General features: G+C 46.1%; 1 protein-coding gene across 1 annotated transcript in view; it reads right to left on the bottom strand.

Moving 5' to 3' along the window:
- Positions 1-2,079: 2,079 nt before the first annotated feature.
- Positions 2,080-16,422, bottom strand: part of LOC124551179 (UTP--glucose-1-phosphate uridylyltransferase-like) — an 89,322-nt gene continuing 74,979 nt past the window's right edge. Inside the window, exons 9-11 of the mRNA XM_047126168.1 lie at positions 15,309-15,475; positions 11,732-11,836; positions 2,080-2,608 (exon numbers count right to left, since the gene is read on the bottom strand). Of these exons, the coding sequence (XP_046982124.1) occupies positions 2,501-2,608; positions 11,732-11,836; positions 15,309-15,475 (380 nt within the window). The 3' untranslated portion in view covers positions 2,080-2,500. The remainder of the gene's footprint in view (positions 2,609-11,731; positions 11,837-15,308; positions 15,476-16,422) is intronic.

Genomic DNA, 16,422 nt, shown 5'->3' on the forward strand with positions numbered 1-16,422 from the left:
CCGCCGACCACTGGCGACAACATCGATGTACTGTGGAGACCTCACGCCCCACGTGTTGAGCAATTCGGCGGTACGTCCACCCGGCCTCCCGCATGCCCACTATACGCCCTCGCTCAAAGTCCGTCAACTGCACATACGGTTCACGTCCACGCTGTCGCGGCATGCTACCAGTGTTAAAGACTGCGATGCCACGGCAAACTGGCTGACACTGACGGCGGCGGTGCACAAATGCTGCGCAGCTAGCGCCATTCGACGGCCAACACCGCGGTTCCTGGTGTGTCCGCTGTGCCGTGCGTGTGATCATTGCTTGTACAGCCCTCTCGCAGTGTCCGGAGCAAGTATGGTGGGTCTGACACACCGGTGTCAATGTGTTCTTTTTTCCATTTCCAGGAGTGTATTTTAGTTTTTGATATTCTGAGCTAAGACTGGTTTTTGGGCATCTCCTTGTTCTTGTTTTACAGTTGTGTTATTATTTCGAGTGTAACACGAGGGGGTGCTAAAAAGTAACGCCCTCTAGCTTTGTATGTGGAAGTTCTCGTAGTTTTTTAAACAAAACAAAATTTATTAGCGTCCTGCACTCGTGCACATATTTATGTCTCAACCTAGAGATCACGGCCACGAACACATTGCCCACAACGAGAGACCAGTTCGTTTAACTTGACGGAGCCACAACGCCACCTCTGTTTGTCGCGCTGCCCCACCACCAAAGTCGGCAGACTGGCCGAGGCGGACCCAGGGCCTCGCACTGGTGCAGGTTTCGCAGCGCTCCCGTGTCGTCTGCCATTGTCTGCTGAAAGAAGGGCCCCACGTAGCGTCCCGGTGTACCCCGTCGGCTGTCCTCCCCTCCGGCCTTCGTCATACACGCTGAGGTTTAGCACTAGCGTGCCCTTCATTACGAGCACGGACAACCCACCGTCGCGCACAACCGTACACAGCTTTCACAATGCTGTGGATTTCAACTGGAGGCCTGTTTTCTGCGGTCAGAAACTCGATTACAGCACGCTATTTCTCACCCACCCACACAGTTACTTTATACAGCTCGATGATACGCTGCAAAATTTGGAGCCTTCCACAGGCAGAGGGCTACAACTTGCGTCAGGGAAGCAAGAAAGTCGACAGAATAACGTAAATGGCAAGAAATACCTCAACCGATATTGAGAACAGAATAAAAAATTCGGCGGCATTACTTTTCATCACGTCTTCGTACTTCTGGCCATCGTATTGTAGAAGTTAGCGAGGTACAAAGGGGCAAGCTATTTTATCGTGCCTTTTATTGTGTTAGATATTAAATTCTTGCTAAGCTGAGCGCTGATTTCCTCTTTTGCGTCCGTTTTTTGTACGGGTTTGCAGTTGTTGGGATTAGTTAATAAATATATTTAAATGTTGTTCAGGATTTACGCCCGCAAAAGCCACTTTTCTACTGTCAACGTTTCCTGCGTCACGATATATAATGAAGGGACAGTGAAATGTAACAGAGACAGATGCAGACAAAACGTAAGTAAACTCTTTATTATTTAAAAAGTAGCTGCTACAGCTGTTAATACATTTATCCGACTGCGATACAGGACGGCCATGGAAACATGTCAGCGCTTACCTACGGAACCATTCAGGCGTGCGCCTCTTCGTCCGAAGCAAATCGACGACCACGAATGCTCTTCCTTAGGAGCTCCAAAAACATGGAAATCGCATTGGGAGGTATTGCAGTTTTGTGGGGAATGTGTAAGGACGAAACTTCTGCAGCCTAGTCTATACAGCCTTGTTGGGCTGGCTTTATCCTCCAAGTGCAACTGAACGATGCTGTCCGTCTAGGCCCCTGGGCGTCTGGACTCGATGGAGCGTTTCAGTGTCTGCAGAGTGTCCCACGTACCGACGCGCGTCAACTGTGGCGCCGTGTTCCACAGCGGGCCCTCGCAGTCAAAGGAGGTGGCGCGCCTCTCGTTTGGAGTATGCTGAAGAAGTTGCGCTGGAAAGTCGCGATCTTTCCCCCTACGATTTCCAATTTTAGATGCGTGTTAAATGAAAGAAGGTATCTGTGTCATTGAAACACTGAATGGGCACTTTTGTGGTTATAAATCTGAGTACAAAATAATTGTTTTCTTTATTCTGCTTTCGTTGGATTATAAACATCTAAATACCACTTATAATTGCACATTCTATATGTACTTGTTTACATGTTTCATTATCCCGATACTTTACAATAAACGTTGTCTGGAAACAGACACAGCCTTGTCAGAATGTTTCACATTCGCACCATAAATTCTTTTCCACTTGGTACTAGAGTTTTATCGTCAGATACGGAGAACAGTATAATCAGGTACTCTTGACCACATACCCTGCATATTCCACAACGCGCCATTTTTTTCACCGGTAATCACTCTGGGAATTCCCAGACAAATTCGGGATGACAGATGATTTGTCCTGGACAGAGCACCGCTTAAATTCCTCGCCTGGTTACACATTTCGTAAACCCAAAATTCTTTCATCGACTAGATGAGACACTTTAATGGTCCAGTATTCTCATATTTCCAGAAATGATCTTGTTTTCCAGTACGGAGCCGGATGGGATGTCGATCCTGTCCCCGTGGTTGGCGATGATTATCACAGTGCCCTGCAACACACACAGAGTCGTCCATCAGGCGGGTAACTGTTTCACAGAGAGGACACAGATCCACATAGCTAGAAAAGAATTGCAGGTAGCTTAAGATTAATGCAACAGATACTCATGTATATGATGGGTGTGTTGTCAGCTTTTTACCAACCAAGTGTTTTACTATAATAAACTAATATGATACCGGGATATTGCTGTTATCACACACGGAACACGCGAGTAACGTCCTAGCTACCTGCTAATTAGCACGCTACCCATTCCCGCGTAATAGTGTGGCATAAATGAATCGCACGGAGAATATGCACAATAAGGCCGAGGCAGGTTTTGATTCTTGTCAGTGAACGTAACAGAATAACTGCGTCACGCGCCATTTTGTCACTAACAAGAAGACCACACGCTAATCCGATTTTTACAATTTTTCCCATTTTTGGTACGTGAAGTTCGGAACTCAAATATCAGCCCCCCCACAGCAGTTTTATCGACAGACAGTGTGGCTGCCAGCTAGGTGGCTTACTTTCATTTTCCATCCGATGAAAATTTTTTTTTTTTTACTAAGCTGAAGGTTCAGCGAGCATTTACATGAATCGTAAAATACCTAAAGATGGAAGAAAAACCGGCAGCGCTCGAACTGGCAGCGGGCTCCTCGTTTCGGTCATCGCTTTTTCTCCTTTTTCTCTCATTCAGTTCGAATAACTTAGTCATTTAAATATAAAATTCATCAAATATGTGGTTATTAACAAGCCTATAATTTTCTCTTTTATGGAAAATTTGCATCTTATTTCAAACTACATGCAGCGAACTCAATAGCCAGTTATCATTGCAATCATAATTTGTTAAGTACTGATTTTTTAAAAATAAAAGACTAGTTTCGCGCCCGCTGCTTTGCTCGCATAGACTGCATGCTCTGCACAGATTTTTTGTTTTTGTCTAATCGAATTTTTTTTTTGTCCACAAACTGCAACACCTTTTAAACCTTTCACGCTAATTAACGGCATAAAAACATTGTGTTTCTGGTTGTACTTCCGATGAAAAAGCGATTCTGGTAGCCGGAGTCCATGATTTTTGTTAATCATGACTTTTACGTTCTTATGGTGATATTTCCATAGAAACTTTCCTCCCCTAGCGCATGTTTCTATGCATCTAACCGAGAAGCGAAATACAAATTTTCGTAGAATTAGCTTCAATTTTTTTTAATGTATCAAAATATTTTCTTTTTTCATTACTTATTTTACCCCCTTAGAGGTTGAACTTCCAAAAACAGTGAAACATGTATTCGTCTGATTCTAACAGAGGAGCCAAATACAAATTGTCATAGATTTAGGTTTAAAAATGCTTTAGTAGTTCTTTAATAATGAGTTAATTTAAAAAAACTTTCACCCACTATTTTATTCCTTTAGTGGTTGAATTTCCAAAAATGCTGAAACGGATACATTTTTTAAATTTCTCAATAAGAAACCAAATATCAGTATTCGTAGTTCTAGCTTCAAAATTATTTTAATAGCGACGTGCTTTCAAAAAACCCAGTGTTCGTAGTTTAGCTGCAAAATTGTCTTAACAGCCACATGTATTCAAAAAGCCTATTGTCCGCCGTTTCATTCGTAACAGGATTAATTTCCAAAAATGTCGAAATACGTATTTTTATTATTTCCTATCGAGAAAAAAAATACCATTTTTCGTGGTCCTAGCTTCAAAATTGCCTTAACAGAGACATATTTTCCCAACGTCTTTCATCCGATGTTTCACTCCCTTAGGAACGGAATACTGAAAAATCCCTTCTTTAATGACGCCTAAAGTATAAGGTGGACATCCTATCGAAATTTCAAGTTTCTATCGCTGTTGTTTTGGTCTCGACTATGATGAGTCAGTGAGTCAGACAGTCCGGACATTGCCTTTTATTGTTTAAACTAAAAAAACCATACAAATATATTTTTAATCTTCGTGTTTTACAGCTCACGGCACTGGTCGTAGAACACGTAGCTTGGTTTAAAAATTTATCACAGCTGGAAATCCAACCGTATCAACCCACAGGGCAGGCGAGCATTTTGCCCAAGAGGAACATGGCCTCTCAACCGAGTGAGTTTTGCTTTTGCCTATTAAACACACTTGGAAGATTTCAAAGTCGATTTTCTCGAGAACTAATGAGAGTTGAATCGAACTACTATGGGGGACTGAGTACAGAACTTGACATGTCTTAAATATGTATGTTTTATCGTGATCCCCATTTTGCGTCGCATTCAGCTGGTGACTAAACGCGTCTGCTCTTTTCATCCACTCAGACGCAGTGCCACAGCGATATACTTGGGACATAAAAAGTGAGAGGTGCGCATGCGCAGACATGTGACAGCAGACAACAGGTGGGCCGAAATCAGGGTTTCCAGCATTTTCTATGACGGCCTAGCTGCTGTTCATTAATAAGGGTCAATTACGCGTCAGTCTTATTAAAAAATTCGATCCACCACGAAAGATTTATCCCAGTGGGACAAAAATCGGTAGATCTACACTACTGGCCATTAAAATTGCTACACCACGAAGATGACGTGCTACAGACGCGAAATTTAACCGACAGGAAGAAGATGCTGTGATATGCAAATGATTAGCTTTTCAGAGCATTCACACAAGGTTGTCGCCAGTGGCGACACCTACAACGTCCTGACACGAGGAAAGTTTCCAACCGATTTCTCATATACAAACAGCAGTTGACCGGCGTTGCCTGGTGAAACGTTGTTGCGATGCCTCGTGTAAGGAGGAGAAATGCGTACCATCACATTTCCGACTTTGATAAAGCTCGGACTGTAGCCTATCGCGATTGCGATTCATCGTATCGCGACATTGCTGCTCCCGTTGGACGAGATCCAATGACTGTTAGCAGAATATGGAATCGGTGGGTTCAGGAGGGTAATATGGAAGGCCACGCTGGATCCCAGCGGCCTCGTATCACTAGCAGTCGAGATGACAGGCATCTTATCCGCATGGCTGTAACGGATCGTGCAGACACGTCTCGATCCCTGAGTCAACAGATGGGGACGTTGCAAGACAACAACCATCTGCACGAACAGTTCGACGACGTTTGCAGCAGCATGGACTATCAGCTCGGTGACCATGGCTGCGGTTACCCTTGACGCTGCATCACAGGAGCGCCTGCGATAGTGTACTCAACTACGAACCTGGGTGCACGAATGGCAAAAGTCATTTTTTCGGATGAATCCAGGTTCTGTCTACAGCATCATGATGGTCGCATCCATGTTTGGCGACATCGCGGTGAACGCACATTGGAAGCGTGTATTGGTCGTCGCCATACTGGCGTATCACCCGGCGGCATGGTATGGGGTGCCATTGGCTATACGTCTCGGTCACCTCTTGTTCGCATTGACGGCACTTTGAACAGTGGACGTTACATTTCAGATGTGTTACGACCCGTGGCTCTACCCTTCATTCGATCCCTGGGAAACCCTACATTTCAGCCAGATAATGCACGACCGCATGTTGCAAGTCCTGTACGGGCCTTTCTGGATACAGAAAATGTTCGACTGCTGCCCTGGCCAGCACATTCTCCAGATCTCTCAGCAACTGAAAACGTCTGGTCAATGGTGGCCGAGCAACTGGCTCGTCACAATACGCCATTCACTACTTTTGATGAACTGTGGTATCGTGTTGAAGCTGCATGGGGAGCTGTACCTGTACACGTCATCCAAGCTCTGTTTCATTCAATGCCCAGGCGTATCAAGGCAGTTATTACGGCCAGAGGTGGTTGTTCTGGGTACTGATTTCTCCCCAAATTGCGTGAAAATGTAAGCACATGTGAGTTCTAGTGTAATATATTTGTCCAATGAATACCCGTTTATCATCTGCATTTCTTCTTGGTGTAGCAATTTTAATGGCCAGTAGTGTACATGTACAGAGAAACAAATGATTACAGTTTATGATAAAGAGCTTCACAAATTAAGCAAGTCATTTACAAGTTGGAGCACCTCTGACCTTTACGCAAGCAGCTATTCGGGTCGGCACTGATCCACCTGAGGGATGTCGTGGCACATTTTGTCCAATTGGCGGGTTAGACCGTCCAAATCCGGAGCCGGCTGGAGGGCCCTACCCGTAACGATACGAACGTTCTCAGTCGGGGAGATACGCGGCGACCTTACCGGCCGAGGTGTCGGCCGTCTCACAAGTACGAAGACGAGCAGTGAAAACTGTCGTCGAGTGTGGGCGCGAATTGTCTCGCTGAAATAAAGCCCAGGATGGTTCGGCAAGAAAAGCAGCAAAGCAGGACGTAGAGGGGCGTCGACGTACTGCTGCGCTATAAGGGCAATGGAAGGGGTTGTGCGGTGAAGGTAAGCCGCGACCCAGACCACCGCTGCCCGCTGCCGGGCCGTTCGGTGGCCGACAGTATGGCGGCTTCTGCAGACACGCCTTGAATCTCGCTGACTTGTCTTCAGTGGTGAGTTCCACTCCGAGTGCAGCCGCCACGAGCAGCGAAGGCGCGTGTGCAGGCGTCCCGGACGGCGGTGGGCGTCGCCCGCCAGACGACGCAGCAGCCGGCAGCGGTGGTCCGGGGTGCCGTTCATCTGCACAGTACGAGCCTTCGGTTGTCGCCCGCGGGCACGCTCGCAGCACACCGTTACGTCGATGACACTCTACATCAGGTTTTCTTACCCTTCACGGCGAGCCATTGTAACCTTACATTTCAGCAAGATAATGCCCCCCTGCACACGGCGAGAGCTTGTACCGTTTGTCTTCGTGCCTGCGAAACCCTACCTCGGCCACCGGGTCTCTCCCTAGCTGAGAACTTTTGGAGCACTGTGAGTAGGGCCGTCCAACGAGATGGTGACTCTGACGATCTAGCCCGCCAACTGGCCGGAATCTGGCACTATATCCCTCACGAGGACATTCCACAACTCTATTAATCAGTGCCTGTGCATAAGGGCCAGAGGTGTTCCAGCTCGTCACTGACTTGCTCAGTTTGCCAAGCTCTCTCACTTGAATAAAACATCCAGTAGTTGTGACAGTGTAGTCACATGTTTCAGTGTACATATACGCCACGTCTACCAATGTCGGTCCCATTCGGGTAATTCCTTCGTGGTGTGTCGTTTTTTTGTCTTAGAGTCTATTTTCCGAGCCGGTTTTATTCTCCCCAAGCTGTACTTCAGAACCGCAACTATGGCTTCACGTGGTTCTTAACCAGACAGTTGTAAAGTACTACAGCCTACGGTACTAATTACAACTACGTTAATTTTAACATCAAAATTACCATGTCTAAGAGGTGACTTAAGGTTAAAATAATAAAGAGAAAATATACAGGGTGTAACGAAAGGGCACGGTCAAACCTTCACGAAGTATAACAAAATGTGTTATACTAAAATCGGTCGGGAAACGCTTTATTTCCGTCTTAGAGATTATTTTGTACTTGCCTTCATAATCACATTAATCACGGGAAAAACACAGAAAGAGATCGTACCAGCATTGCATCAAATGCTTTCCTACATGAAATACCCTCTTGGATACGTTTGGTTAGAACATACAGTAAGTTGTAATTCTTAGGTTCATCTCCAATGCCTGTTGTTTCAATTGAAGGAAGGTAATGTTGACACGCATCTGTTTTCATTTCACGTGCGGACATGCAATGAACTTCTTTGCTCTAGTAGCACCTAGCACATAGCACCAACAGCTTAGCGTCAATCGCGGATTCAGTTCGTCGTTCGGTGCGACGGAAGTGTACTCAAATGCGGAGCTGACAGACGCCCGTCTGCTGAACGAAACGGCGGATGGCGATGACCGTGGCATCCGGTGTTTGTATCGCGGGCGATTACCAGAGGGGCAGGAGGGCGTGTGATGAAACTGAGGGTCGCCTCGGGCAGTTTGGGGTGCTGAAGCCTTCTACTCGAAACTGGGGGACTTGTAGATGTACGAGGACACCTCAGCTGGATGGGGAAACTTCTTGGAGCATTCGAGGACAGCCCTAGTGATGGCGTGGGACAATCAGATGAAACGAGCAACGTTCAGCACGTCAGTAGAGGGTGCTACATAAAAACCACGTACTACGTGTGTAGGCGCTATCAGCAGCTGATTTTTCTGCACTGGTACACGTCTGATAATGATTCATTCGACAATGTACAGTTGTTCTTTTCAAAGTACCCAAAAAAAAAAAAAAAAAAAAACAAAGCGTTTCCGGACATATGTCCATACAGTATATTTTCTTCCTCTGTGTGTGGGAAGTATTTCCCGAACATTGGCCGTACCTGCTCCGCACGCCAGTCGGAAAGGAGAGGGCACAGGGGGGCTGTGAAGAGGACGCCAGCCAGTGGCAGGCAGACCGACCCTCTGCAGGGCCTCTGCTATGCAGACGACAATCTGCTCAGCATACATTAGCATAATCAATAATAAAGCGCAGGAATTTGGTCAGTTTCTTTCCAGGAACTCCCCGACAGAACATGAATGATCCACGAAGAAGTTCTTCAATAGAGACTTAAAGTGCGAGGATTATTGCTAAGATTTTATACTTCTCGTGGCAGCCTGTTGGAACTGGATGCAGCAGGATACTGGACGTTATTCTGCACAAGACTCAAGGAGGTGTGATCCAAATACAGATTCGATTTCTGCCCGGTATTAACCGCTTCAAAGTTGCTAGTTCTTCGGAATAAGGCCATACCATTAATAAAAAAAAGATATATATACTAAGATGTCCGAAAGAACAGATACCATCGGTGACCATGCAGCTCGTTAGAATGAAATTACTGTGAAATTACAACCCTTAGCTGCTTACAGACGTTGACATACGTCAACGGGGACAGATGAAAATGTGTGCTCCGACCGGGACTCGAACCCGGGATCTCCTGCTTACACGGCAGACGCTATATCCACCTGAGTCACCGAGGACACAGAGGACAGATGTATGTCAACGCCTGTTAGCAGCTAATGGTGTTCATTTCATTGTAATTTCATTCTAACGAGCTGCTTGGTCACCGATGGTACCTGTTCTTTCGGACATGCCAGAAAGAACAGATACCATCTTAGTATATGTATATAGCTAAGGCTCACCGGCCACTTGACCATCTTCTTCTTCTGTGCGAATGCACAAACAGTGCCCGAACCCTTACGGGAATCGGCAACGCGCCGCGAGTAATGAGTATAATGGGCGGGGGCACTGCGAATGTAGTTCGGGACAATACGTTGAGAATGTGGGTCTCGCGGAAGGCGTGCAGTCGCGCTATCCTCTGTGTCCTCGGTGGCTCAGGTGGACAGAGCGTCTGCCATGCAAGCAGGAGATCCCGGGTTCGAGTCCCAGTCGGGGCACACATTTCATCTGGCGTATGTCAACGCCTGTAAGCAGCTAACGGTGTTCATTTCACTGTAAAAAAAAAAAAAAAGATAATTATATAAAGAGAGGTCAGTGTTCGAATTATCACAGTCAAGAAAGCGGATCGAAAGGAGATTCGCAAACGTACAGCATATAGTACCCGCACTGTCCCTTTCGTGGCCGAAAATACATTTTGTTTGGGGGAAGAATTAATCCATAATACTGTATAAATCCATGCGTCATAAGCGAATGAAAGTAGCAAAGTAGAGTGATTTTGTTGTTCGACTAGTGACTTACTAAAATGACTGTTACAGTGGTAAATATAGCAGCATACAGTTTTTGAGCAAGATCCTGTACGTGGGCTTTCCATGGCAGCCACCACCTGGGAGAGTTGGTATGTTCAGACTCGCTAATCATACGCCAGTTCTGTGTAATCGAAATCTCAGTTTTAGATGAATTATGTCTCAGAAACTGTAAAAACTGAGTCTTATTGTGATTCAGCATGAATTTACTTTCTTCAAGCCACGAAGTTATGTCTTGGACTGCAGTATTTGAGACATTAGCCATGTCCCACGTAGTATCCTTCACTACCAAGCTTATGTCATGAGCTGACTACTGAGGCATCCTTCACCCCCCCCCCCCCCCCTTCTTCCCCTGTTAACTCCGCTCCAAACGGTCGCCACCTCCTACTCTTTCTCTTTACTGTGCAGAATGATGTTTTACTGTCTGTTCTTAAAGTATGAGAGGAACCAGTTGTGAGCTGCATCTCTTATTCGACAATGGTCCAACTTTTGCTGTAATATTTTCTGATTAGCGTTTTCAGTTGTTGAAGCACGTCTAAAACAAGCTTTACATTTGACAGCGAACTAAAGCGATCAGTTACCCTTATGGCTATAGATACAAAATTTTAGAAAGCACTCTATTAATGAAGCGTCAACAGCAATCGGTATAAAACGTTAAAATCCAATGAAACATTCTCGATCACAACAGAGGTTTATTTTGGTTGGCAGCCGGCTTCGATATATAATTTAGACCATCTTGTGGCCGTACTTCCAGCAGGCGGCGGTGTGCGGAGCGACACGCGTAACAGCTCGGACACGGAGCTCACGGCCGGAGGGCGGTCTAAAGTAGACAGCGAACCCGGTTGCCGACCTAAATAATCTTCTGTTGTGCTCGAGAATGTTTCACAGAATTTCAATCTTTTGTATACAGCCTTTTCAATAATTTTGTGAAGAACCAATAGCATAGAATTACGTCTAAAATCGTCTACACTCCCCTTTTCTTCTTTTTTGTATAGCGGTTTGACTAATGAGTAACTTAATAGGCTAGGTAAATGAGCATTCCTAAAGGAAAAATTACAACTGTGGCTATGTACAGAGCTAACGTATGCGGCACGTTGCTTTAGTACCCTGCTAGACACTCCATCATATCCACGAGCATCCTCGGTCTTCCGAGATTTAGTCACTGACTCAATTCCCCCCTTGCTTGTGTAACGCAGGCGCCACTGTGCACTACCGTCGGTGTACTTTTGTAGTCGCCAGCAGGTCCTGGCGGTGCGACATCATCCAGGCAGGTGCGATTCAGAATACGTACGTCAGTCACGGAATGTTGGCGCACGGATACTAGTGCAGTTGCTCCGCGGCGATACAGTCTACCCACGATTTCTCTCCTTTCCTTTCAGGAAGCTCAGCATTGTCGTACGTGAGCTCTAAATATGGTAACCATCCCCTTTCAATTTTTGGTTATGTTCTGAAGCTACGTTTCAGTTCTCTTGGTGTATGTAACAGGTACATATGTCACAACTGAATGCTGATAACGCTGCCATACTCTACCTTGAGCGATACGCCTCTTCCGAACGTTACGTCGCCAGACACTGTCAAGTGGTCCAACTCGATGAGGTCCGGTATGGTGGCGAACCTTGAGAGGAACTCTTTCACCTGAAACAGCGAAGGGAGTGTCAGATGAGATATACCACTGAAATGTGGCTAGTGAAACAGTCTATGAAATGCAAGCGACTTGAACTATGGCCAAAATTTCTAATTATTTCATTATTCTAAATATTCCGTTATTCTACAGTACTTATTATTTTCGCACTGCAGGGGAGTGTGCACCGCTTTCAGACTTCCTGGCAGATTAACACTGTGTGTCAGACTGGGATCTCTGCCTATCACAGGCAAGTACTCCAATGACTGAGCTGTCCAAGGACAGTCAAGACTCATCTTCACAGGTTCAGTTCTGCCAGTACCCCTTCCCCTACCTTCCAAACTTGACAGATGTTCTTCTGAATACTTTGTTGGACTAATACTCCTAGAAGAAAGGACTCATAAGCGATCTTTAAATGTGCCAAAAAGTTACAAATAATCGAACACTCAGCTGCGGAGTGGAAATTCATTTTGTAAACAATCCTCTAGACTGTAGCTAAGTCATGTCTCCCAAATGCCCTTCTTTCCGGAAGTACTACTCCGACAAGGTACGTAGCAGAACTTCTGTGAAGTCTGGAAGGCAGGAGATGTACTTTCGAAAGAGAGACTGTGAAGGTGAGTCACGAGTTGTGCTAGAATATCTCACTCACAGCGTTGTCGCATAAAAGACAAAGGTCCCAGGTTTAAGTTCACATATGCACACATATCTGATCTGCCAGGAAGTTACAAATCCGTGCACACGCCACTGGCGAGTGAAAATATACCGTAGAAAAAAATTCGCCAGGCTGTGGCTAAACCATGTCTCCACAATATACTTTCTTCAAAAAATGCTCATTCCGCAGAGTATGCAGGAGAACTACTACGAAGTTTAGAAGACAGAAGATGAACCTATATTAAAACTCTGCACTTGACCACAAGTAATTATTTAATTTATTTCATCTTCACGCTTTTTAACAGTACGCCATTTTCAAAGGAGCGAAATCCTGTTGACACAAACTAATCGAATTACGCATAACAGTTTGCAGTAGCGCCTGATGGCTGGCTGTGACTCGGAGGGTTGTCGAAAGGTTGTCTATTCCGCCGACACGTAGAGATCGGTGGACGACTGTGTCCGCACAGACACATTTCAGAAGTGCCCCACGTAGCTGCGTGGGTGGCACTGAGTGTGAGAGGGGGATTTAGAGGGGCCCTCTGCCGGTTTATTCACGTGGTTAAGTGTTTTACCAGCTGAACGTGTCAATAGCGTAGCCCCAACCCTTTCTCCCTCCTCTCCTTGCATACGCCACTGGAGGGCGCGAAAAAGCAACGATAAAAAGCATGAATATCCTTTTCTGCTTCGGATTGCGTTCACATTGGTCGAATGGTTCTGACTGGTTTCTAGAGGTTTCACCCTGTACACTAGAGCAAAACTTGGAGTCACTCTACATTCTAAAGAGGTATCTAACCCCAATCACGTTCATTGCGCTTGCAGCTCCATGATGTCCTTCGGGAGGGTTGAATCGTCTGGGAGGTGTCAGCAATGTCAAAAGTTGTCAAGAACATCGCACTGCGAACTGTCGTATTCGATCGCAAAATGTGTGAATGTCCAAAGGAAAGGGATGACTGCATTCATGCGCTTTTAGACACCTCTTGAGATCTTTTTGTGTCAGTTGTAAAGAGCAGTGTGTCCGATATGCTTTCCTCCGCCACCCATAAGAAAGTCACTTGATTTCGACGTAGGGGGTCCCGGTTCTGAACTCCGTCGCACATGCTCCAAGGAATGGGTCACATGCGGGTAACGCAAGGTATGACGCCCTTTTCATGCTGTGACACTTGCACGGTGCCACTGGACATAATTTTGGGGAAATTTGGTGCTAATGTGACACCATTAGACCACCTTACACCTCGCGTGAACTTCTGACCTCTGGCCTTTTTGTGTACGTGTCAATATATAAGAAACTATCTGCCTCGATTGCGGTAATGGGCCGGCCGGAGTGGCCGAGCGGTTAAAGGCGCTACAGTCTGGAACCGCACGACCACTACGGTCGCAGGTTCGAATCCTGCCTCGGGCATGGATGTGTGTGATGTCCTTAGGTTAGTTAGGTTTAAGTAGTTCTAAGTTCTAGGGGACTTATGACCACAGCAGTTGAGTCCCATAGTGCTCAGAGCCATTTGAACCATTTTTTTGCGGTAATGGAACCAACAGTCACCTAGGTTTCAGTCCAAATAATTGAGCCTTCTTTAGAAGATATACCTGAATTTATAATTTGTCTAAAAGGGCATGATCTAGAAATAAAACTAAAACAGCCTGAACAGGCGTAGTCACATAAGTACTAAGTCTACACCAAGACCTAAGCTCTGGTGTGCGCCTCGTCTCCATGGACGCCGTGCGGTGGGACTCGGGAGCTCACGTGAAACTAAGTGGGCAATTAGAGATTCAGGTATAGGTTCTAAAGAAGGCTCAATTATTTGGGCTGAAACCTAGGCGAAGGTTGGTTTCATTACCGCAATCGAGGCTGATAGTTTCATATATATTAGATTATCACGATTTCTGACTGTGCTGCAATGTTGAAAGTACAAAAATACATGTCAGTACCTTGCTCTACGAAGCGTCGCTGACCCCGAGTATTACGTCGCAGCGCGCCACGCTTCTGCAACTTTACAGAGGAAGTTTGTCGGCATTTTCGAGCTAAATTTCTAACATATGGGTCGCAGTGGAAGGAAATGAAGGGGTTTCAAAGAAGCGGCCCTTTAATTTCTTTGGGCAGTATACAATGTGATTCAGCTGCCCCTATTACTGGGTTGTGGGCAGCCCACAATGCCTTCAAATATTGTCTCGTTCGTTACGCGCAAACTATTAATTCTACATTAATTTAATGTAATTAAATTTTATACTGGGAGACGTTTTCACCAGAGAACACAGTTTTCGAATTATTCAAGAAAGACGCGTTTGACTGTCTTTTTTTCTACATTTCTCTCGAATTATTCGAAAACTATAGCCTCCAGCGAAACGCATCCCAATACAAAATTTAACTACATTAAATTTCCTGTAAAAGTCCTGTTCATTTTTTTCTGTAGGACGAGTAGTTTGCGTGTAGTGAGCGAGAGAATATGAAAATCTCGCAGATGGTATTTGAAGGCGTAGTAGGTTGCATAAAACCCAGCGGTAGGGGCACCTGAATCACGCTGTGTGTTATTATACACTACATTACCTGCTCTCCAGACCATGTAAGTAGACAAGGCAGCACATGAAAGCTGTCTGTACTGCTTGCGCCGAAGCAGAGAGAACACAAAGATCCTTTGATGCTTCGCTAAGAGACTGACAACCAGAGGAACACAAGCAAGCAATTGTGAATGGAAAGCTAACACGACCGAAAGCAGTCTGTTCGTTTTGCTTGTTTCCTCGTGTCGGCTCTGGCATAAACCAAGTTTTATAAGGTCAGCCCCACGAAGGAAATCGCCGTAAGGTTAGGGAGAGGCTGCACCGCCGGCTGAACGCCGCACGTACCTTTCCGAAGTGCTTGTCGCCCAGCTTGATCAGCGGCGTGGTGGGGAACATGCGCTGCAGGCTCATCACCAGCGAGCCGCTGCTCAGCGAGTACAGGTTGCTCATCACCAGCAGCAGGTCGGACGTCTTCTTCACCGGCAGGAACCGGCTCCGAGGGACGTTGATGCCTGCAACGTCCACCACAACGACAGTCACCAGCTGCGTGCGAGGGAGGTGCACACCGGGACGTCACAAACAGTTATCAAAATACGAGGGCAGTTCAATAAGTAATGCAACACATTTTTTTTCTCGGCCAATTTTGGTTGAAAAAAACCGGAAATTTCTGGTGGAATATTTTCAAACATTCCCGCTTCGTCTCGTATAGTTTCATTGACTTCCGACAGGTGGCAGCGCTGTACGGAGCTGTTAAAATGGCGTCTGTAACGGATGTGCGTTGCAAACAACGGGCAGTGATCGAGTTTCTTTTGGCGGAAAACCAGGGCATCTCAGATATTCATAGGCGCTTGCAGAATGTCTACGGTGATCTGGCAGTGGACAAAAGCACGGTGAGTCGTTGGGCAAAGCGTGTGTCATCATCGCCGCAAGGTCAAGCAAGACTGTCTGATCTCCCGCGTGCGGGCCGGCCGTGCACAGCTGTGACTCCTGCAATGGCGGAGCGTGCGATCACACTCGTTCGAGATGATCGACGGATCACCATCAAACAACTCAGAGCTCTACTTGACATCTGTGTTGGTAGTGCTGTCACAATTGTTCACCAGTTGGGATATTCAAAGGTTTGTTCCCGCTGGGTCCATCGTTGTCTAACCGAACACCATAAAGAGCAAAGGAGAACCATCTGTGCGGAATTGCTTGCTCGTCATGTGGCTGAGGGTGACAATTTCTTGTCAAAGATTGTTACAGGCGATGAAACATGGGTTCATCACTTCGAACCTGAAACAAAACGGCAATCAATGGAGTGGCGCCACACCCACTCCCCTACCAAGAAAAAGTTTAAAGCCATACCCTCAGCCGGTAAAGTCATGGTTACAGTCTTCTGGGACGCTGAAGGGGTTATTCTGTTCGATGTCCTTCCCCATGGTCAAACGATCAACTCTGAAGTGTATTGTGCTACTCT

Source organism: Schistocerca americana, chromosome 9, assembly GCF_021461395.2.
Source record: "Schistocerca americana isolate TAMUIC-IGC-003095 chromosome 9, iqSchAmer2.1, whole genome shotgun sequence".
Classification (NCBI taxonomy): domain Eukaryota; kingdom Metazoa; phylum Arthropoda; class Insecta; order Orthoptera; family Acrididae; genus Schistocerca; species Schistocerca americana.